Here is a 23,107-nt window from a genome sequence, read left to right on the forward strand (position 1 = left end):
GTGAATTCGCCAACAATCCTATCGATACTTGATCGAATTTATTTACAAAAAAAAACCACTTCCATGATGAACTCGAGTTAAGACATACGTCCAATCAGAAAATCTCCTATTCCGCCCATGATCCATTGTGGCCTATCCCACAACCACGAATCTATCCAATTTAATAGGCTGTTTCCTATCCCGATTCCGTGTAAGCAATTCAAAAGTTTACCACCGAATGCTTTTGAAAAGTCAGATAGATAATATCCATATGTTTTTCTCATTTCTTAAAGCCTTAAGGCCCATTTACACGCAAAATAATTTAGTAGTCAAGTAATTAAGTTGTTAAAGAGATAAGTCATCGAGTACTAAAACCTGTTCCAACTTAAGTAATCAAGTAGTGAATGCTCATTGGATAATACGAGACTACGTGCACTGACCACTGACGCATGCGCATAGGGCCTTTACTTAACCGAAAAAACCCTGATTCTTTCATACTTGTCTACTTGACAACCTAACAGCTGAACACGTGTAAACGGCTCTTAAGCCAGGTTTTCCTAGGAGCAAGTTTCTACACCGCCTGCAGCGTGAAAACGCTTATTGGTCAAAAAACCTGAATTTCAGGTTTTTAATCAATCAGCATTTTCACGCTGCCCACGGCGCAGAAATTCTACTCCTAGGAAAACTCGGCTTTAACGCCTGCATACATTTTAAAGTACTTGACGACTTGACATAAAATTTAGTTCACTACTAAATTACTTGAAGCGTGTAAACGGGCCTCTAGTCACATGATCGTAAAAGCAAAGGAGGTTGATTACACACGACTTCCCTATCCTGAGTCTATTGTGGTTATGCGACACACAATATCTCGTATTTTAATTACTCAATTAATAAATCTTACTCGCATGCACGTATTCAGTTTTAATTTGCATCAAAACATTTTTATTTATGAGCATTGCAAATGTAGAATAAAATAACGTCATATTGATGCGGAGATTAAAATGAAACGTTAAAATATGATATGATGCGTCTCAGATGAAATTAGGCAATTTAATTATTTATTTTAAAATGAAAATGAAGTTTAGTGATGTTGCAGACCATAACGTGTAAGTCTTACTATCCTCGAACAATAGCAAACTTGAAATTTTCAAAAATAGAAATGTGAAGGTTTATACTACGTTTTTGTGTTATGAAAAACTGTTGTTTATGAATTATTATCGTCTGCATTAATTTTATTTTGAGTAGATCCAAAACATTGCCGCACAATACTAAAGAGAATAAATGACAAGTATTTATTTAAGTATTGCTAGCATTATGAATTCATGTCTGCAAATAAACTTTTTTTTTGGATCATGCAGAAGAAAGATTGAGCTTCAGTTAAAAAACAAAATTATAAGGTAATTGTAACCTATAGACAAAACGTGTTCATCATAGATATATTCACTACTAGATTTATAATTTCAAGTTAAATCAAAAGAGAAGAATTATTAGTTTTGTTTTCATCCCATGCTGAAATTTATGGTGGCTATTTGTGCATTTGAATCAAGAACTAAATTAACTGAAATGTCACCTCGAAAATCAATTTAAAAATTTCAATCCGTTTCATATTTGCTCTAGTTTCATTGTCTTTTTATGAAACGTGGCTAAAACTTTTAATTCATCCATTCACTCTCAAATAGCACGCGATCTATGCAACGTATTTTTAAATGCTAATCCGCGTTATACTATTTGCATTTATAATTCATGTATTTCTTTTAGCTTCACTTAGCTTGCTATATGAATGTGTTATATATATTTTTTTTATTTTTATTTTTTATTATCAGTGGTTTCGCATCGATACATCTCAGAAAAATGGAGAATCCGTGTTTCCATAACTCGAATGTTAACCCTGTAATTCCACTGGCGTAAGCAATGACGTCACGAGCGAGTAGAGTGCCTAGAAATAATTGATTTTCACCGAGACACGCGCGCCTCGACATTCCAATACAGAACTACTATCTCTCGAGCCGCATCACATTCTTGAGAATTTTTTTTATTCAACTCGTAAGAAACGCTATCTTATCCTAAGAAAAGAGACACCATGTACTTATTAAAAAAAACTTACTTCTTTATCACAAAATTCGGAAACTAATAAGAGAAAAGCGTAGTATATGAACCTTCACATAAGTATAGTAAATCATCTTGTTTGATTCACGCAATATACATGAACTCAATTCACACTTTTGTTTCTGAATAATATATTAATGAATGAATAATATATTAATGAATGAATAATATATTAATGAATGAATAATATATTAATGAATGAATAATATATTAATGAATGAATAATATGCATATCCAATATTTGTGATAAAAAAGTCTTTTTTAATCCTAATATCAAAATTTTAACTAATTTTTGTGAATTTTAAATAATTTTTCCGAACAATTGTAACATAAACATCCTATTTGAACTTTGTGTTTTCTTTCAGAATGTTTTTTGTTTTTAATTTGTTTCGTTTGTGGAGTAGGACAAACATTCATAACCAAAGATTTAGTGAAACTAATTTTGAAAAATTATGGGAAAAATGCGTATGCAAAAGAAAGAAAGAGGTAATAAGTTTTTATCATTCTTGTCTTAGTTCAATGTTTAAACTTTTTGTTTTCACTCTGTTAGTGGTATTTCTCCGTTTCCATTATACGTTGGCTGTTCGCCTTCAGTTTTTGTTTCAAGTTTATTCAACTTTTTGAAGGAAAAAGAAAACTTTTATCCTTCAAAACTCGTGTAAGAACTAGGCTGAAATAAAAAAAAGATGAGTGTTAATAATATATAAACGGATTTTTTTTTTTAAATTTCTCTATCATTTTTATTTCTCGATTATCCCAGAAACTATTGCGTTTCTAGATCGGATTTAAGTCAATGGTTGGGGTCTAAATTTTTATTATGTCTAAAACGATAGACTGTTAAAGTGTTTAAACTGTTAAAATCAAGTCTGTTGAAGTGTTTTGATGAAGCCAAAGAATGAAATTAAATTCGCATCGACTTCAAATTAATCCAAACACATTTTATGAAAAAAAGTAACCGATCAGTAGTATAGTTCATTGTTCCTTAACATTTTTTTTTTGAACGTGGCCTCCTTCATACTGTATATTTTTTTTTTTCCTGGCTTTCCTTCCTTTTACCCAGATTCTTCGACCTTCATCCAAAAGCGAGAGCTTTTATGCGTATTGAATTGATTTTTTCAATAAATGAATAACTAATAATTTTTCAATAACTGAACAAAATTTTTTCTAAATAAGATTGGTCTCCAGACCACTGGGCTAGAATTTATTGAGCTCCCCGCTAGTCCAAGTTCAATTCAAGGCCATCTCAACATCGTAGGCCCCTATGGACAAAGTGATGGTATGGTACAAATACAACGCCACAACAGGCAAACTGACCAACGAGGTGGCTGACTTAAGAACATCATGGATCCCCGAGCCATTTTTTTGGAGGCCCTACCTACTACTACTACACCACAAATTTTTCATCTTTGCGCTCTCTGGCCCTCCAAACCACCTGCCATGGCCCCCGGTTGAGAACCCTGGTTCAGTCAATTGTATTTGCACGTTCTTTTAATAATAAAAATCATATTTAGAACGTAGAGAAATTCTGGAATCCGATAAATTTCCTGAGTCGTCAAAAATATTTCAAGTTATACATTTACGTTTATAAATTACGTAAAATAGACAATACAGAAGAAATTATCACCATTTCAGCCTCATTGATTCATAAATTCCAAAGCGAAGAAAGTGAGAGGTCTTAGGCATATGTAAATTAACCTTCATTCTTTGATAAGTGTGTTGTGATTCGATTGAAGTTTTAGTCCTTGTTCAACAGCGATTAAGGATGTATCTACGTTAAAGCAATCTTGTAAGCTGTCTTGTAAGACAACAAAGCGCGTATGATTATATTGTATCAGTAAATTTGACAGAGGACGTATTTTTGGAATGAGAGAACTCATTCATTCTTTTCGGTATTATTCGCCCAACGAGTGGGATCAAGTTCATTTGTGGTTGAAGAGACAGCCTGATTCGAAAAAAGAGATAAGACAGAAAAAAGATTTTGGACATCATATGCAGACAGCGCATCATCAAGATGTCTTAACTGACCGCTCTGTATCATCGACAAATGTATTACAAATGTAATGAATTCGCCGGAGCCAGGGCCGCAACTAGGGGGGAGCAAGCGGGTCTCGTGCCCCGGGCGCTGGACCAGAGGAGGCGCAAATTTCATTCTGAAATCTGTCCTTGAATTTTGAACATTACAAGGGGGCGTCAAAATGCACGCTTGCCCCGGGTGACCAAGCATTTAGTTGCGGCCCTGGCCGGAGCTATGTGTATGTCGCCGTTTATTACACTCTGGATTACGGGCACGTCAACTGCTTCTCAGATTGCCTGTAATTCATCAGTGACATACATACTGTCAAGATTGCAGTGGGTGCATCAAACTTCATACGTGGTTGACTGAGCGGCATGACCAGTGCCGTCTTCACAAATGGGCCCACCAGGTACGGCCCAGGAGCCTCAAGAGAAGAGGCCCCCCCCCCACAAAAATGAGATCCGGTTGAAATTTTATAGAATTTACCAAATTTACCAAGTAGGGCCTCAGAAATCAGAAAAACCACTTGGCCCGTTGGGCCCATGATGCTCTTAAGACGGCCCTGGGCATGACATCATCTTCTCTGATGAATCACGGTTTAGTTTAGGTGAAAACAATAGTCACATATGTGTCCATTACCAACGGGTTTTGACGCCGATAAGACTATTCGTACCTGACATACTTAGGATGACCATATGACCTGTATTTCCCGGGACATTCCCGCGTTTTTACGTAATTTTGGACATCCTGAATTTTTTTTAATGTCTCGTTTTTACCGCATTTTCAACGAAGCCAACTGTATTTTTATTCTTTATTGGATAATAAAGGATTAAAATTATTTTCCCAACTTATAAATTATATTATGATAAATATGAATATTCATCCAAAAACATCTTTTTCGTAGTATTCATTTTGATCCACTGCTGCAATTCGCAATAGAGCGCGGAATGAAGGTTCTGGAAGGCCAAAGTGTACGAATGCGAGGCAAGACCGGATGATTGTGCGACAGGCCCGAATTGCCCCAACGGCATCATTGTCCACTGTCCAACGTGCTACAGACTCTTCCATACTACACGTGGTACCAAGGGCCGCAACTAGGAGGAGCAGGCGGGTCTGCCGTCCCGGGAGCTGGACCAGAAGGGGCGCAAATTTCACACTTTTACCTCTCTTTCAACATTACAAGGGGGCGCCAAAATGCATGCTCACCCATGCTGACCTAGCTTCTAGTTGCGGCTCTGGTGGTACCTTCCACTATCTCACGGCGCTTGTGTGAGTCGGGGTTACGCTCACAGCGGCCTTTAAGACGTCTGCCTTTAACCCCACATCATCGTCAGAGCCGTCTAAAGTGGTGTCGCAGCCGATCATTATGGCTGCCAGCAGACTGGCATCACATAGTGTTCAGCGATGAATCCCGCTTCAGTCCTGGAGCAGATGACCATCGGACCCGTGTGTGGAGGGGCCGGGGCCAACGGTCCCAATCAGCCTTTGCTTTAGAGAGGCATATAGCCATTACCCCTGGTGTGATGTGCTATCTCTTACGACAGCAGGTCGCCTCTAGTCGTCCTCAACGTCGTCCTAACAGCTCAACGATATGTTGATGACATCCTGCGGCCAGTTGCTTTACCCTTCATGGCACGTCATCCTGGGGCCATTTTCCAACAAAATAATGCCAAGCCCCAATTGGCTCGCATATCTCTGGACTGCCTCCGTGCTGTTGATACTCTTCCTTGGCCATCAAGGATCTTTCGCCAATCGAACATGTATGAGACATGGTAGATTCAGATTCGGGGACCCCAAAACGTCGCAGATCTGGAGCAACAGATTAGCAATAGATTACTTCCCGGCAGAATGTATCGCAAGATGAAATTAGGAATCTTTATCACTCCTTATATCGACGTATACATCGTCGCCAGAGGTGGTTTCACTAATTACTGATTTGAACATTTAATGTGCAATTGCTAGCCATTGATGGGTTCTACGGCTTTGAATTTTTAATCAATTCATTATCTGTGTATGAGATTTACACATGTTTAATTTCAATAAAAATAGTCAATTTCTTCATGGTGCTTTGTTTTTTTTGCATGTGTATATATATAAAATTTATTTTCTGTGTCTGCCTGCTTCTGTGTTCTCTATACAGATCTACAATTTTAGACCGATCGTCACCAAATTTTGCATATATACGAAACAGAAACCGGATTGAACGATAGGCTACTTTAAAAGTTCGTCAGAGCCGGACAAATGCTCGAAATGGGCAAAAAAATACTGTCGTTCAACAATGGTTTTTTCCCTGGGCCTCAATAATCACTAACGGAATGTTTACTTTGGTTACCATGGTTCCCTAGCAATGCGTTTTAGACATGTAAGTTATGCCTTTACAATGGTGTGTCACTACTTTAATGTTGCCAGTATAGATATAAGTATAGTATAATACACTAGAGTATAGATATAAGTATAGTATAATACACTAGAGTATGGATATAAGTATAGTATAATACACTAGAGTATAGATATAAGTATAGTATAATACACTAGAGTATAGATATAAGTATAGTATAATACACTAGAGTATAGATATAAGTATAGTATAATACACTAGAGTATAGATATAAGTATAGTATAATACACTAGAGTATAGATATAATACTACTTTAATGTTGCCATATGATAAGTTTATGCCTTTATAATGGTTGTCACTGTTTGAATCCTCTCACAAATGAGGCTTTTTGAATACAAAGGATTTTATCAGCTGGCTGATGCAAAGATATATTTTGGAGAGAGGAAATTCAACTGCCCCTGCGGGGAATTGAACCCACGCCCTAGATCACTAGACTACAGAGGCAACGAATATCTCAATCTTTCTATGGAGCTCGTGCGCACTGAACAGGACCGTACATGGACGGTCGGACCAAACTGAGGCCAAGGCTTTTTGAATAGACGTCATAATCATCATCACTTTGAGGGACAAGCACAGGATGATCCTCAGAGAAATCAATGTTAAAATTGCCGATTTTACCGTAGAAATGCGGAAATTTAGTCGGGTTTTCCGCCACATCAATAATTTTAAAGTGGAATTGAATTCTCGAAATATTGAGTTCTCTTAGAGATACGAAGCCCAGAAAATTTAATATAAAATAATTAACCGAACCTACTTTTGAGTTGGATACTCATGCAATAATATTGATTTCAACTTGTTATTTATGTCTCCGCATTGTCTTATAATATCTAACTGCATCAATCCATATAGTTTAGGATGTTTTAAAATTAATTACGGCCCATATCGAAGAAATTCCGCAGCTAATCAAGCATTTTTGAAGCAAAGAAAATTTTTGAAATATCTAGCACAGATCAAAAAGAAAAAAAAATTCATTTCTACGTTTCTTTAATTTAGATTTCTCTCTTTCATGAGTCGCGCAGAAAGTCGCCATATTGGTTGCTCACGGTTTGTATGTCCCTCAAAGAAAGAGGAAATATCACGTGATCCAAAACGCCTCATTGAAGAAAACCCTTGCAGCGCCGGTTATTAGAGATTCTGTGTTATAATATTCGTTCTATATTTAAGTTCCATTCGTATTATGATTAATATTTATGTCTATTTTGTCCTAAGATTGATCAGGTCGAAAAGAGTTTCATAACTGCCATGCACGAGAACTTTCGTTAGTATAGTGGCGCTATCTGTTGTAAACACAGTAAGTGATATTGCTAAAGTGCACGCGTGTCTACATTACGGAGCTCTGGAATCTGGTTAACCTGCCTGCGCTCACGCACCTTCGCAATCGACATCCACCTCTCACGTCAAGAGCACTGATACTCTTGTTATGCACTGTCTTTTACTTTGGTCAATCACAGTAGTACCATTAGTTTAGTTATGGCAGAGATGGCCATGGCACGAAGAGGGGTAAACAAAGATTTTTCTGAAATTAAAGAAATTCTATTCCATTTTTCACACACACACACAATCAACGAAATATTCTATTCCATTTTTCACACACACAATCAAAGGAATTCTCTCCAACTTTTAAACAATCCTTTTAAAAGTTGATGACAATTACATGATGACTTTCTATTCAATACGTTCAATTTCTGTTCAGTTTTTTATTTTTTAGCATAGTTGCTGGGTGTCCACATGTCTGCATGGGGGCACATGCACAGTATAATACAATTACATTGTATATCCATGACTTCCTGGGAGAGGGGCTAAGTCCTCTACAAAGAAGAAAGGGCCCAAGCATCCTGAATCATCAGGTTCTGGTGTATAAACTCAACATGGTGTAGGTAAGATGAACTTCTATTGGAAAACTTACAGTACATACACAATCTAAACTGCGATAATCAAATTTGACTCAAAAATAAAAACAATTTAGAACTCAAGAGAATGACAAACAGTACATTTTTGCGAAAATAAGAGGACAGCCGAACAGCATTTTGCAGGAAAGGAGAGAATGATTTTGTCCTGTAAAAACGAGACGTAAAGTCTGTGAGATGAAATTTGTGGAGTGGCATGCACATCCAAAATAATCTTCATTGTGGCACGACTTGGGAAAAGGGTTGGCCACCCCTTAGTTATAGTACACTTAAATGACACCAGCAGGTGAATGTTTCACAAACTGCTCAGTACAGTAAGACACACAGTGATGCTTGCCTGAAAACGCTGTCCCTTTCAGCATCTTTTTTTTAAAAATCTGATTTGTTTAACCTGTGATCCCTGTTTCTCACCAGAGCAGACCTGATGCTACTCCATGTACAACACTTGGAGATCTGAGTGAAATGACAAAACAGTGGTGTTGGAGAAGAGGATGCAGTGGGTGCTCGAGCTCTCCCAGAATTTATTCAGAGTTCAGAATTTGTCACACAAAGCTCAAGCCAAGCACTCACAGGTGCAGCTTAAGCGAGGGTGCAAGGGGTATTTCTCAGCCACCTCGTTGTGCGTTTTGCCTGTTGTGGCGTTGTTTTTGTATTTTTAAGGGGCAACAGCAAAGACTTTAGTTCGATTCCAAAATTTTCATATAACATTCACATAACATCGCGTTTTTGAAGCAAACCTTGATGCATAGGCACATGCAGAATTTTCTTCAGGGGTTCAATTTTTTTCTTTTTTAAAGGGGGGGGGGTTAAGTTTTTCCTGCAAAATGACACTATAATCTCAACTTGGGGGAGAGGGGTTGGAACCTCGTAACCCCCCCCCCCTTGCACACGCCAATGTCTTGATGACAGAGATGTTAAGAAAATTTGAGTAAATAGATGCCTGGACCATACTATAAACAAGAATATACATGTCAGGGGCGGCTTAAGACAAAATCTCCATCTATGCAGGGACTGGACTGTTTTTAGCTGCCCTTGTTACCTGTTCCCTCACAATTTTATCTCAAAAGTTCCTAACAAAAAAAAAAAAAAAAATTAAAACAATATATTTTTTTTTGCTCTTTCACCTTAGATTTGATGTTCCTCATGAGCCTCATGGTCCCCTCCCACCCTCCCATATGCTCTACCACAAGGGGCAAGTGTGTATTTTGCTGCTCTCACCTATTAATTTTTCCAGAATGCTCAAATTAAAAATCGTCTCGTTATACATTATCTTTACAGGATAAGTGATGATAGTTGAATAATAAATGCTGTTTTGAGTATTAAGTTATCTTTCATGATTAAGAAGGGTAAAATTCTTCTCTACACAATCAGGACAGTTTCTTCAAAAGCGGGGTGCATGGTGTGACACCTATTTTCCTCAGTAAAATGGTATGCGCTGCTTGAAGAATGAAACTCTTAATCAATGAAACTGTTTGTGTACAGCTTAAAGGGAATGTTACCTGTGACAGTAACAACTTATACACATTTCAGAATGCTTACCTTTTCACCTTAAATTTGCATCAAGAAAGTTTGAGACTTTTGCCTTATTTCATTAGTTACACACAGTTTATGTCTGTGGTCACAATAATGTGACTTGGATGCATAATATGTATTGTGTCAAAATACTAATATAATTTGTTGTATTTGTTACTTCACACATCCTAAAAACGAACAAAGGGTGTATCTCCATTTCTTTTAGAGAGATGTTCTGTTTTCAAAAATAGTAGTTTCATTGCAATGCCTTAATAGGGGAGGTAGCTACTAGAGGTTCTGTCCTCATAAAGTTTGAGAAAATGACTAATATACTGTATGCGGAATCACACGGTTGAATCCACTGCACCATCAATCAGTTGTTCTCTTCCAAAAGAAATCTCTAGCTATGGCCTTCAGTAGTTTATGCATCTGCCCAATGGGAATAGACCAGAATTTTGCTTCATTTAGTAGTAGTTTATACAGTAAGTACACCACCATATCAGTTGATATTAAATTTATCCTGTCAGCTGCAGTGACACAGAAATATCAAAGGTAAATTTCATTCAGTTCCTCCAAAAGCCTCTCTCAAAACTACCAAACGAATCAGAGATATCTGTGACCAACAACTTTGAATTCAATTTTTAGACCTTTTGTTTCAGGAGATTGTATTACATAACATTTGTTTGACATCCTGAGTGTGAAATGCCTAATATAACAATACTCAAGGAACTGGGAAAGGGTATCGTTGTAAAGGAGTCATCCTTATAGGTAAATGATTTAAATACACATAAGATGCTTTCATTTTTTTTTATTGTCTTTACATTATGTGTGGTATAATAAATAAAAAATAGCATTTCATTAGCCTGTTAGAAACTCTGTACTAGATAATTAGTATTCAAAAGAAAGAACCACATTTACCGATGTTGCAGCCCATGCTACCATGCATATTCTGACAAATTTTGAGGATATTTTTTTTCAGTCCTAATAATTGTTGAAGATTTTCATATCAGTTCATTTCTGTTTCATCAAGCTTATGCACCTGAATAGCACTATTGCTGATATAACTTTGTTCACCAGAAATTATTTAAATAAAAAATAAAATCAGTGGCATATTTATTTCCTAAATTGCCATATTTCCCATCGCGTTAAAAAAAAGTGGGGTTAATAAAATTTATATTGCTTTACTTGACAAAATGGGGGTCAATAACACAAGCTATTCTTCAACTTTATTTGTTAGAGAAAAGGTGTATCTGTTGAACATTAGCATTGTTGTAGAAACATACAAATAATTCCTACCAGCTTATTGAAACTTTCCACAGATTTAAACATTACCTAACTTTCTTCAAACCATTTGGAAAATGTAAACACCTTACTTGCATGCTATACATCATACTTATTCACCATGTTACATTAACCTTGCTTATGATCTGTAAATTTTCAGTCATAATTAAATGACATTGTACTTTCTTCTTAAGCTATCAGCTCATTAGAAGTAAACTTGCGCTTGGTTATTTATTGTTCCACGCAAAGTAAATTAAATTACTCCAATGCTTGAATTTGAATAAAAGTGTGAATAAGTACATTGAGACATAATAGAATTGACCACGCCAAAAAATTAAAACCCATTTTTGCCTCTACAGATTGTTTTAAATACAGTTTCTTTCCTACCATAATTGAATGGAACAAACTCCCCTCCACTATTGTTAACTATCCCACGATCTCGTATTTCTTGTCAAATGTTAGTATAAATATCTATGTGTAAATCTACCCCCTTTTCTTGTACAGCCCTTTGAGGCCAACAATATTGCACAAATAAATACATATTTTACACATTTAAATGAAAACTCATAGAATGAAAAAAAAATCTCAATGTGTGTGTTTTGTTTTATTTATACATATATACACACATATATATAATATATATTTCTCATATTTACAATGTATTAACAAAGAATAAAAAGGTGCATGACATAATAAAATATCACAAAATAAAAGCAGTCACTTTTGGCTCCTATAAAGTTCTCTGAAAAGCTTTAATACATATGTAATATTTGTAGATTAAGTTTGCACACATGTAAGTCAGAAATTTCCAACATCAAATTGAGCATTTGCAATGGATACATATTATGGGTAACTCCAGTCATTAAGTATCAGTATGTAAGAGGTTAGAATTTTATTTACTATTAAAACACTGACTTTAAACGAGTAAATAAAAAATGTTTTCTCCTTCGAAAACAACTAAAGTGAGGTACTTTCTCTTCAAGTAAAAATCACAGCAAACCGTCATGTGTAGGACCAGGGCTTTTATGAAATAATTTAATAGAAAAATAAAATAATATAAAGTAAAACAAAACTTGTTAGGCATTATTATTGTATTTGCATAAATTATAGAGAATGTCTGCTTAACTTTCTTGTTTTGCAACTCATTGCAGATGAAACTTTCATAATTCTTGACATTAAAATAAGTATTAAATGAATTATTTACACTTTAATTTCTATCAATGATTTTCTCAGGAAGTTTCAATGCATTTGATAACATAATGATCACTTTATACACATGAAAGCCTATATTCATAAAGCCAGGACTCAAGATCAGACCCACACAACTGACGGTCACTGTGCTGCCCCATATGACCCCAAAGCATCTTATTTCATAAAGGCAGTTTACAAAAATCTCCATTGAAACCTACAGACATTGCAAATTCAAACAAATTTTGAAATCACCCACACATTATAGCACTCAGTTAAAAAAAGAGGATAACTATTGGCAGTTCAAAATTTTTGAGCTATTTAATCACCTACATACTTGCATAATCAAAGTTCTGTGAAAAGTCAAAATGTATTGCAAAAAAAAAATATCCTGATTTGATTACTGACAAACTTGGCTCCTTACTAGGAAACTGGTAAGTAATTTTTCCAGTGAAGCAGAGAGACAAAGGAGATTCCTTTGCATAACTGAAAGTTCAGTCTTTTCAATTCTAATATTTTTGAATTGAAAAATAAAAAGGCAACAAATTTTCAAATCGATGCTTGGTTTCAGTTTTAAGCCATCTCAAAGTTGTTTTTTTTTAAAAAACATGCATTAGAGTTGAGAGACTCAAGTTTCATATACTGCAAAAAAAAAAATTGAGGATTGAGACGAGTTGTTCTGAAGTTTTGCATTGTCATATTTTTTTACCTTTTCTCTTCTTCACTAATGAAGTTCTGTTACTTTTTTGAAACTCAGAGTATAACAAAGTTACAGTATCATGAAAACATTTCTTGTACCCGAAGGTGATAAGATTTGGTGTCAGTTATTGAACAATTTGATGATACTACAGAGAAGCCAGGTAAAAGAAAATTATATATAAGCAAAGTAAATTATGTTCTTTCCCTGAGCCACTATATTTTAATTCATTCAAAAGGAGGATCTTTTGTAAAAAAAAACATGTTAGAATGCCTATAAAGATATTCCCTTAAGATTGATGAAACACATTAGAAAAAGTCAAATTCTTTTAATGCAGACACAACACTATTTAACAGGCCTGTAGTGAAGAACAAGATCTCCAACATTCTTCCATATGAAATGACGAACAGTTCGTAAATCCATATTAGGATCCAGTACCTAAACAAGCAATGATAACAAACACAAAGAAAAAGAATCTTTGCAATTACTTTTAAACAATTTATTATAATGAAAAAATATTATATTTTATATTTATATATTTTATAAATATAATAACAAATCTGAGAGAGAGAGTATCAGAATGTCAAAACTTAAAACACTATCTCTTCCTTCAATGCTTTGCGTGGTATAATAAATCATAAGGTCAGAGTTGACAACTGTTATGATGTTGACTTTTGAAAAACAATTATAAATATTATATTTACAAAAGAAAAAAAAACATAGAATATATCACTAGTAATAGGTTAAGAATGGCCCAGAGAATCACTTTTAGAATTATTGAAAAGTGAGACATGTTCTGTATAAAGGGTTAAAACGGTTCTTTTAAAATGGTTACAAGAAAAAATTTAAGGAAAACTTTTTACAGTGTTTTCCCTTGTTAAAAAAACCATTATATTTTACATATTTATTAAATAAAAATGAATGGGCAAATTTTGTTTCATTTAGGCTGAGCTTATTCTTATGTAACAAAGTCATTATGATGTTTGACTTGACTTCATTATGAACAGGCCTGACTGTATATACAAGAGCTTGCATATACCATATTTTCCTGTGCCTTATAATCCGTGGTGGCACAAAATCCGCATGCGAAATTTAAAGAAAGAAAAAAATTTATAATCTCTGCTGTGGCGTATTATTTGCAGGATTAATAAAAAAATAATAAGAACTTATGTGTTAAATAATTAATCCATTGGTAAATTAACTGATGCAATTTATATAATCTGTTATATACCGATTATATAAGTTATTTTCACACGAATCTGGGACAGATGCAAAATTTCAAATATACAAATGGCATAGGACAGTGTACTATTGGAAGTATAAATAATGCAGGTCATGTATGCCAGGATACAGGTAAAGAAATTCTAAGAATTACAAACATATTGTTACCTTTTAATGAAAACCTTGTGCATAATTTTTTTTTCAAAATTGACTTATTGACAGTTTTAGATTAAGATCATATTTCACTTATTACAGCTTTTGAAAAAAAAAAAAGCAACAATCTGCTCTCTATAGAGAAAAAAAATGAATCCCCTTTGTGTTTTATTCAATGGGACACCCCATCCTTTTTTTGCTCTTCCTGTAAAATTGAGAAATTTTAATGTATGAGGTTTTCATTATAAGTTGACGATATGCAGTCAAACCCTGTTATGACAAACTACAAAGGACCAGAAATTTTATTTGCTATATCTGGAAGTTTTCTATATTTTATCTAATTCCCATGGGATGGGAGCAAAATTTTTGTTCGTTATATCTAAAGGTTTGTTATAACCCGAGTTAACTGTAGCATAGTTACACTATTAATTAAAACTGTTTAACTATTATTGTTAAACTATTTTGCTCTGTGAACTTTTCATACAGTTCACAAACATAGGTGGAGATAGACTTGAAAGGCTGGGGGGGGGGCAGGAAATGATATAAAGGCTTGGGGGGTCCAAGATGATGATGCCATTCTTATACTGTATATGCATATACATTACATAAGTTGGCTCTGTCATTACCCACCCCCCATGCTCTACCATATCTTCACCCATATCCACAAAAAAACCATTTATGCATTTCTTATAATAGCACTAATGACAATACCTGGTCTTGGCATAAAAGTTCCACTTTTTCCTCTGCTATAGATGACCTCTCATCATCTCCTGCAGTTTCTGTCTTATCTTGTCCACCTGAACCACCTGATTGACTAGCAGTCTGGGATCCAGCATCAGAACCAGCACCCATTATTTTTTCATAAACATGCTCAATAACTTTACGTACTTGCAACATATCACTTGCTGAAAGTCGCTCCCTATCAAAAATGAAGAATTTTACTTGTTACAACATTATGGAACTTTTTAAGATTCACTGACATTTAGCAAATCAAAATCCTCAAAAAGCACCCTCAAAAGTCTCTGTAGCATGAATGTGCCTACCAAAAAAAAGAATAAAACAGAATAGAGATACTGTGACAAGCTATGATTAGTTACCATCTATCTTCAAGAAATTTCAGAAAGGTTAACTTATGGTATAATGATACTTTGAAGTTTTAACAAAAGATCCATATTCATTCTTTTAAAAGAATGAATATGTATATAACCTCAACATTGTATCGGAATGTGGTGCTCGTCCTGGCGATTACAACTTAATTCTTCAAAAACAGTTTTTATGAAAATTACTCGTAAAAGACTTCCCCTCAATTCTTCTTACACTATCAATAACTCTTTAACCACCAAAGTTTCTAATTATAAATATCTGGGAGTAATTTTTTCTGCCAACCTCAGTTGGAATCTCCATGTTGATTAAGCCTTTCATATAAGTGTCTCAAAAACTCTTTGTTTCTTCGTCGGAACTTCAAAAACTCCACCTGTCACCTCAGACATCTCTCTGCTTCCAAATCTATATCCTTCCTGTACTCTCATATGCCTGTGAAATCTGGAACTCCCATACCCTCTCAAATATAGGCAAATTAGAATCTATTCAAAATAAATCCGCCCACTTCATTCTTAACTGTTGGTCATCCTCTGCCTCCCTCACTGGACTCAAGCACCAACTCAATATGCAACTGCTTTTCATTGGTAGACATATATCTCGATTAACTTTCCTTTTCAAAATTCTTCATGGCAGTTTTCATATTGACACTTCCAATTTTCTAACGCCAGCTTCATACTTTTCAAAATGAATTAACCATTCACAAAAATTGAAACCCATCTTTGCATCCACATATTGTTTCAAATTTAGTTTCTTTCCTTGAACAATAACTGATTGGAACAACCTTCTGTCAAACATTATTGATTGTACAACAGTTTCTGATTTCCTTTGTAACATCAATCATCTCTGTCAAACTTCCCCACCGCATTCCCTTGTTTAGGCCTCTGCCAGGCAATACTGTATAAATAAATATATAAAAGAAACAAAGCAACCTAACAACCTGTTTGAGGTTTTTTCAAAGGTCTATTACATGGAAAAATGGATCAATAAATTAATTTCCTATATTGGTTAATACAGTAAGACTTCTCGTTTGCAGACACCATGGAACAAAAAAAAACATCCATAAAAGAAAGGTGATCGTTAATTGGGGGTTTGTAATACATACTTTTATTATAAAAAAGGGAAATTATTATTTGGCTGTAAAAGAGGGGTGACCGCATCTTACGGATGTCCATTAGTAGGGGTTTTACTGTATTCTGAAATTGAGTAAAGTAATGAGAAGTAATGCTTGTGAATATAGGTAAATGAGCTGAAAAATATGACAACAAAAAATTTAGTCTACATGTTGCATACATGAAAATCAATAAACTATAAGCACAGATAAATAATTTTCTTTTTCATATGTGTACTTGAATCTACGGAAAAGCCATAGACCGATATAAAGTTTGCAGATTTTTGCTTTAAATGAAGAAAAGCTTTACCAAATATATAGATTTTATCAAAACAGTAATTTTTCATATTATGTAAAATGCTCTGGCTCATATAAATGATCTCCCAAACAAATCCACCTCACAATTAAAACATTGTCTTGAACCACATGAATTAAAAAAAAAAAACTGTTAACAAACTATTTTAATATGTTAATAAAAAATATTTTGGAAAAATTTTTTAATCAAAAATCAGTTGAAACAGAATTATCTACTCACTTCCTCAAAGCTTTCACACCAGACGAAGGATGAGGCAACAGATAAAAAGGTATCTTGTTTAACCGGGGAATATTTTTCTTAAAAAAAATAAAAATGTAATTTCTTAATTCAAGCAATGATAAAATGTCTGAAAAAATTAATAAGATATAATAAAAAGGTTACGATATATACAAAGATATTTATCATTGCAATATAAATTTAGTACATTAAGATTTTGATTCCATGTTTAGACTAGAGGCCATGTTCGTACAAAAGTCAGCATTCATATATTTGTTTTATTCAGATTGTTTTCAATATCGAAAAACTCAGAGATGGAAGTCCATTTTTAGAATAATTTTCGGAGCAGCAAATTTTAAGTTTTAGAGCAGGGATTGGAGCAACAAAATTAATGCTGGAAACCAAACAATGAATTAAAGCAAAAATATTTAGGATTGATAACAAACTATAACAATTAAAAAAATTTTATGGGGCTCCTCATAGAGTGGCACTCTGTGCAGAGCATGACCCTAGAGACACCCCTGTTGACAAGATGTGAATGAGTATGGTTTTGAAACCATAAAACCTTATGCTCTTTGATAGATCAGGCAGCGTTATGTGCTACCATTTATGTTATAAATAGGAAGTGAGAAACTGATTATCAATGAATATGAAAAATTTATTTTTTATTTTATTGGCATCATTCCTGCTGTCTTATTGTTAGTTAGGCCGGGATTACAGCCCACAGAAGTTTGATGAAATATCTTTTACAGAACTTGAAAAAAAAAACAAAACCAACCAATGAGACTATTGGTTACATTCGCTCGAACGTAATGAATACGCTTATTGGTTGGTTTTTTAAAAATTTGTGAAGGATCTTTCTTCAAACTTTCATATTGTAATCCTGACCTTATAGCAATTTGGCTACTCAGAAAGATAATTTTGGAAAATGGGAGAACATTCTGGAGACTCAACACGGTATTTGATGATTTAGCACTCCTTATTTGGCAACATTGACAATTTAACAATCGCCATTTGGCAAAGTTGGCAAATTATAATTTAAGATAAGGTGGACTAGCTCTCTTACTTGCAAAATAAAACATTTCGTTGAGATTTGATGCAAGTACAATCAACTATAGTTGTTTCTGCTGCTTGCAGTGGGAATGATTTTTTTTAATGGAAACCCCCTAGCATTTGCACTTCAAAGTTGGTAGACTCGAATATACCATCTTTAGCTGCAATAATTGTGGATATCTATCAGGTTTTGTGATGAAAAGCCAGATGAGGGAACAATAATTTAAATAATGGGTCATATAGTTATCTTAACTCAATTTTCAGGGACAAAATCAAGAGCGGGAACTTGTCAGAAAAATCTGAAATTGATTCGAAAAAAATCTATCGCCTCCAATTTTGCACTTTTTCTTCGCTTCCCACAACTCTTTCAGGGTGAGATAGGATCAATTATCAGTTCAACATAATTGTAGCACTTCTCAAAGAAGCCTGTTTTGGGGTAAAGTTACAAAGGATAAATAAAAAGTAAACATTTTTGCATTGAAAATTTTCATCCTGTTTTTGAGCAAAAAGAATATCTTTGTAGTGACTGCAGAGCGAAAAAAAAAGCACATGGCTTTGGCCTGGGAGTTTATTTCCAATACAGTACTGTACTTTGCAGTAGTTGAACTACTTTCCAAGGTCACAAGATAGCATTACTATGGAAGATGGTGGGAAGTCATGCTGAAGTGCGGAGGAATTAAATACGCTCTTCTTGGAAACAATCGTTTTGTGGCAAGAAAATATTCCGCAGTCTTTTTTCTGAAATTCCATGAATTGGACATGCTAAGCACATCATTGGCAATACTTATACATAAAAGGCAGGTTGAAGGGGTTCAGAGAAGAGCTATGTGTGTCCTTGTTGGCACACACACTTGAGATAGTAAGAGACTTCATTTTTTGAAGATATGTTTACATTGGAAAACCCCAGGTGTGGGGGGGATATGATTAAAGTGTTAAAAATTTTCAATGGAATGGATAAGATAGACCATGAATTATTAATACACTGTCAATTGACTGCTTTAATAAGTGGACACCAGTATCGATTGGTAAGGAACAATTCTAGGTTGTGGTGTCACAGGGAATTCTTCTCTAATAGGGATGTTAATAAATGGAATAACACCTCGGTGGGGGTTATAAATTGTAACATAATTGACATGCTCAAAAAGAAATATGATAAACATGCTGGGATAAATCAAGAAGCTATCCATACTTGATGAGACAACCATAAATATTTTTTATGGGCATTGTATAATATTTCATCATGTACTAGCTATAATACCGGTGCTGCCTGGGGTTTTCTTTGATTACCGGGGTGATTGAAAAAGTGACAAACCATTATAAAGGAATAAACTGTTATACATATACTGGCTGCATTAGATAAGTGACAAACAATTGTAAAGGCATATGCATGTCTGAGACATACTGCTAGGGAACCATGGTAGCCAAAGTAAATATTCTGAAAGTGGTTATTGAGGCCCAGGAACCATTGTTGTCTGACAGTTTTTGGGCATTTGCCCGGCTCTGACAAACTTTTAAAGTTGCCTATCGTTCAATCCGGGTCCTGGTCCGTATATATATGCAAAATTTGGTGACGATCAGTCTAAAATTATAGATCTGTATAGAGAACATACACATGCAGACAGAAAACCAATTTTATATGTATAGATTTAGTTTTTATAATTGCATTTTTAATTGGATTTTTTTTCTTTTTCAAGCCAAGCACAACTCAGGTCTATCCCCATGGGCAATTTACTACCTAGTGAGTTGTGCTGGAAATGTAAGTATGTGTACCTAACAATCTGGGTGTGTATCTAGTGTTGTGTATGTTTTTTTAGTGCTGCCGTCTATATCTCAGAAGTGAAGTAAAATGACTGAATATTTGTACTGTTTGTAGGACTGTTGCTCTCTGTGGCGAGACTTTTTAACGAGGAGATCGGCTTGCATTTGCGCCTTGAAGTTGGGAACCACAGAAAACCAACTTCAGCCGACCACCACTGTGGTGACGGTGGGGCTCGAACCCGGGTTCCCGCGATGCGAGTCCATCACTATGACCACTCGACCACCACAGCGGCTTTTAATTGGATTGCTATATTTTAGAGAAATATATAACATCCATATTTGTTATGGGCATCTTTTTTCTCAGCCACTTCATTGGGCATTTTGTCTGTTGTGGCCTTGTATTTGTTATATAAAAGTATGTGAAAGGGGACAAAAAAACAAACTCGCCATACTGCACAGAAAAATACAAAAATACACTATTAGAGCAAGATGTTGATTTTGGCACAGAGTTCCCACCGCTGAAAACTGTAGCACTCCCAAAATTTTTTTCTCTGATCATCTTCCAGAACTTCTACACTTTGAACCCAATAACTTTGGATCATGTGAGCATGGATGGCACTACAACCACTCCTGTTCAACTATTCCTAAGCAAATTTTGATCGACGACTAAGATATAAAACTAGCAAACACCCACATATACGTACCAATTGGATGGCTCCAAAACTGATGAAGGTGCCAATGCAGCCTATTGCGTATACACAAACAATACAAAAAAGCAAACATGGCAAGTAGGGCTAGATAAAAACAGTAACTTTCAAGCAGAATTGTTAAAGATAGAAGCAGCTACACAATATGCAACGGGAACAGGAGAATGAGTTTTAATAATAACTGATAGCTGCTCTTCCCTTCAAGCACTTCTAGATTTAACAAATAGAAACAATTGTATGCATATCAAGGCGGCGTTTATTAGATAACCCAAAAATTTACCTAGGTTGGACTAAGGCCGATGTAGGTAACAATAGAGGTGAGAGAGCACACTCTCTAGCCAAGGCTGCCATCAACTGTGACAATAAACTTGATAACTCATTCCCACTAACCCTCCTGAAACAAAAACAAACAAGCAACCCTCCAGAAATGACAGCAACTTTAGGACCAAGGAACAACAGCTAGGAAAGTGCACAAAATTGTCCGAGTTATGTACAACATGTTAAACTGGAATAAGGAGGCGACTATCTTTATAACAGGACACAGCCCACTCCCTACATATCTACACAAACAGAAATGCTGTGAACAGACAAATAAACCTGCGGTATTGTGGGTACTCCAGTTCACTATGCTATAGAGTACAAATTTACAAATCATCTACACATGTACATATATTCCGAAAACAATAGAAAACAATGGTTCACTCAAATCATCAAAAACAAAAACAAAGCAGTAAGGATTACAAGCCTTGTCAAATATATACACGCTAACGGAAAACATGCCCACCAAATTTATAAAATAATGTTTTCAACTTTTTAACTATTGCAAAAATAAACAAACAAAAAAATATATAAATAGATAAAAACAACAACAAAAATCATATCCACATGTGTGTGTGTGTCTGCCACTACTAATAAATTACCGTACATGAACAAGATACAGTATGTTCTAACAGGACCTGAACAAGAATTTTTATGACATTCCTATAACAACAATGTAAATGTGACAACTAGCCTCCATTCAACTCATCTAGTGGGGGTGTTAGGCGGGACAACACAAACGGTTTCATAATAAAACATTACATGCAATTTTTATGTATATATATATATTCATTTTTTTTATAAATATGAGCAGCCAGAGCAAGTCAACCAAAACAATAAGACTGAAGGTAATCCTTAGCTAAGGCTCTCTTCAGACAATCCCCCCACTTGAACTAATTTGCTCAACAAAATAGGTGTAGAGCAAGATGACTCAGCCTAGCAGTTACATACGTGCATATAAATGTATGTATATGTTTGTATTATTATTTTCCTCTCTCTGTCACAATTCTCCATGTATTTCATGTCCACAACACACGAGTACTCATATTGCCATTCATGCTGCACACCAAATAAGGTACTAAGCGAGATGGCATGGGTAGTCCCTAATTGTGTATATTCCCCCACACAATGTTTCTATTTTGTATATTTTCATCAGATCCACCAGAGCGAGTGAACTCAACCCAATAAAACTCATGCTGGCTTCCAGCCCACAAGTTAACAAGGCCAATCAAATCCATTTCTAACCAACAAAGTGTTAAGCGAGATGACTTGCTCTGATGGATATTTTATATCATACAATGACATTTACATTTTGTTATATTATTGTATATAATATGATAAGTGTATGATAACAGATGAGATGGCACAGGCCCTTTCCAATTGCTTCTAAAATATACCTTCATTAATGTACATTCATTTTTAACGAAACAACAGAACTTTTCTCTAACTCCCAACCCCATCTCATATGTTATCACCACAAAATGTGCGAACCGTGACAGTACTCAATTGTCCGGGGAAAATATAATGTAAGAATTTTGTATGTTTGTTAAATTTTTTTTGACTCAAAATAGTGTTCTGCTGGACTCTGCCACGAGGCTGGGCTGGAAGAGAAGATCTCTTCTGGCAATGAGATAAGGTCCAGTGACAAAGTTCTGGCATTCATTCGTTCAGTATTACAAATTTGAAACTTTAACAAGCTCAGACATTTGATAAGAAAGCATTATGCTCTTTGGATCAGAAAAAAGGATAATGCTTACACAGTTGGGCAATTTATTATTAATCAATAAATTAATTTTAACATTATTTGATAAATTTTAACTGACATTGCTCAAAGTAAACAAATTTTTTATATAGATTTGAACTTTTCTAATTTGCTAAAATAATAAAAAGATTATTACATTTATCTGTATTTAGTCAAATAAGTTTTCAGAATTTTCATTTTCATACAGAACTCTGTGATTCACAAATTTTGTGATACAACTTTACTGAATAAAATTTGTTTAAAGGCTAAGAAAGAAACACTTGTTATTCTAGGCATAAATACTTAAAATAAACATTCCACGAGAGAAAGCAA

At 34.8% G+C, this 23,107-nt stretch overlaps 1 protein-coding gene across 1 annotated transcript in view; it reads right to left on the reverse strand.

Moving 5' to 3' along the window:
* Nucleotides 1–11,782: 11,782 nt before the first annotated feature.
* LOC149085573 (WD repeat-containing protein 48) overlaps nucleotides 11,783–23,107 on the reverse strand; it is a 65,360-nt gene continuing 54,035 nt past the window's right edge. The window contains exons 19-21 of the mRNA XM_089233692.1: nucleotides 17,201–17,277; nucleotides 15,168–15,375; nucleotides 11,783–13,520 (exon numbers count right to left, since the gene is read on the reverse strand). Of these exons, the coding sequence (XP_089089818.1) occupies nucleotides 13,428–13,520; nucleotides 15,168–15,375; nucleotides 17,201–17,277 (378 nt within the window). The 3' untranslated portion in view covers nucleotides 11,783–13,427. The remainder of the gene's footprint in view (nucleotides 13,521–15,167; nucleotides 15,376–17,200; nucleotides 17,278–23,107) is intronic.

Source organism: Pholcus phalangioides, unplaced genomic scaffold (genome assembly GCF_987345545.1).
Source record: "Pholcus phalangioides strain wild (caught in Gottingen) unplaced genomic scaffold, Ppha-v1.0 ptg000007l_1, whole genome shotgun sequence".
Taxonomy (NCBI): domain Eukaryota; kingdom Metazoa; phylum Arthropoda; class Arachnida; order Araneae; family Pholcidae; genus Pholcus; species Pholcus phalangioides.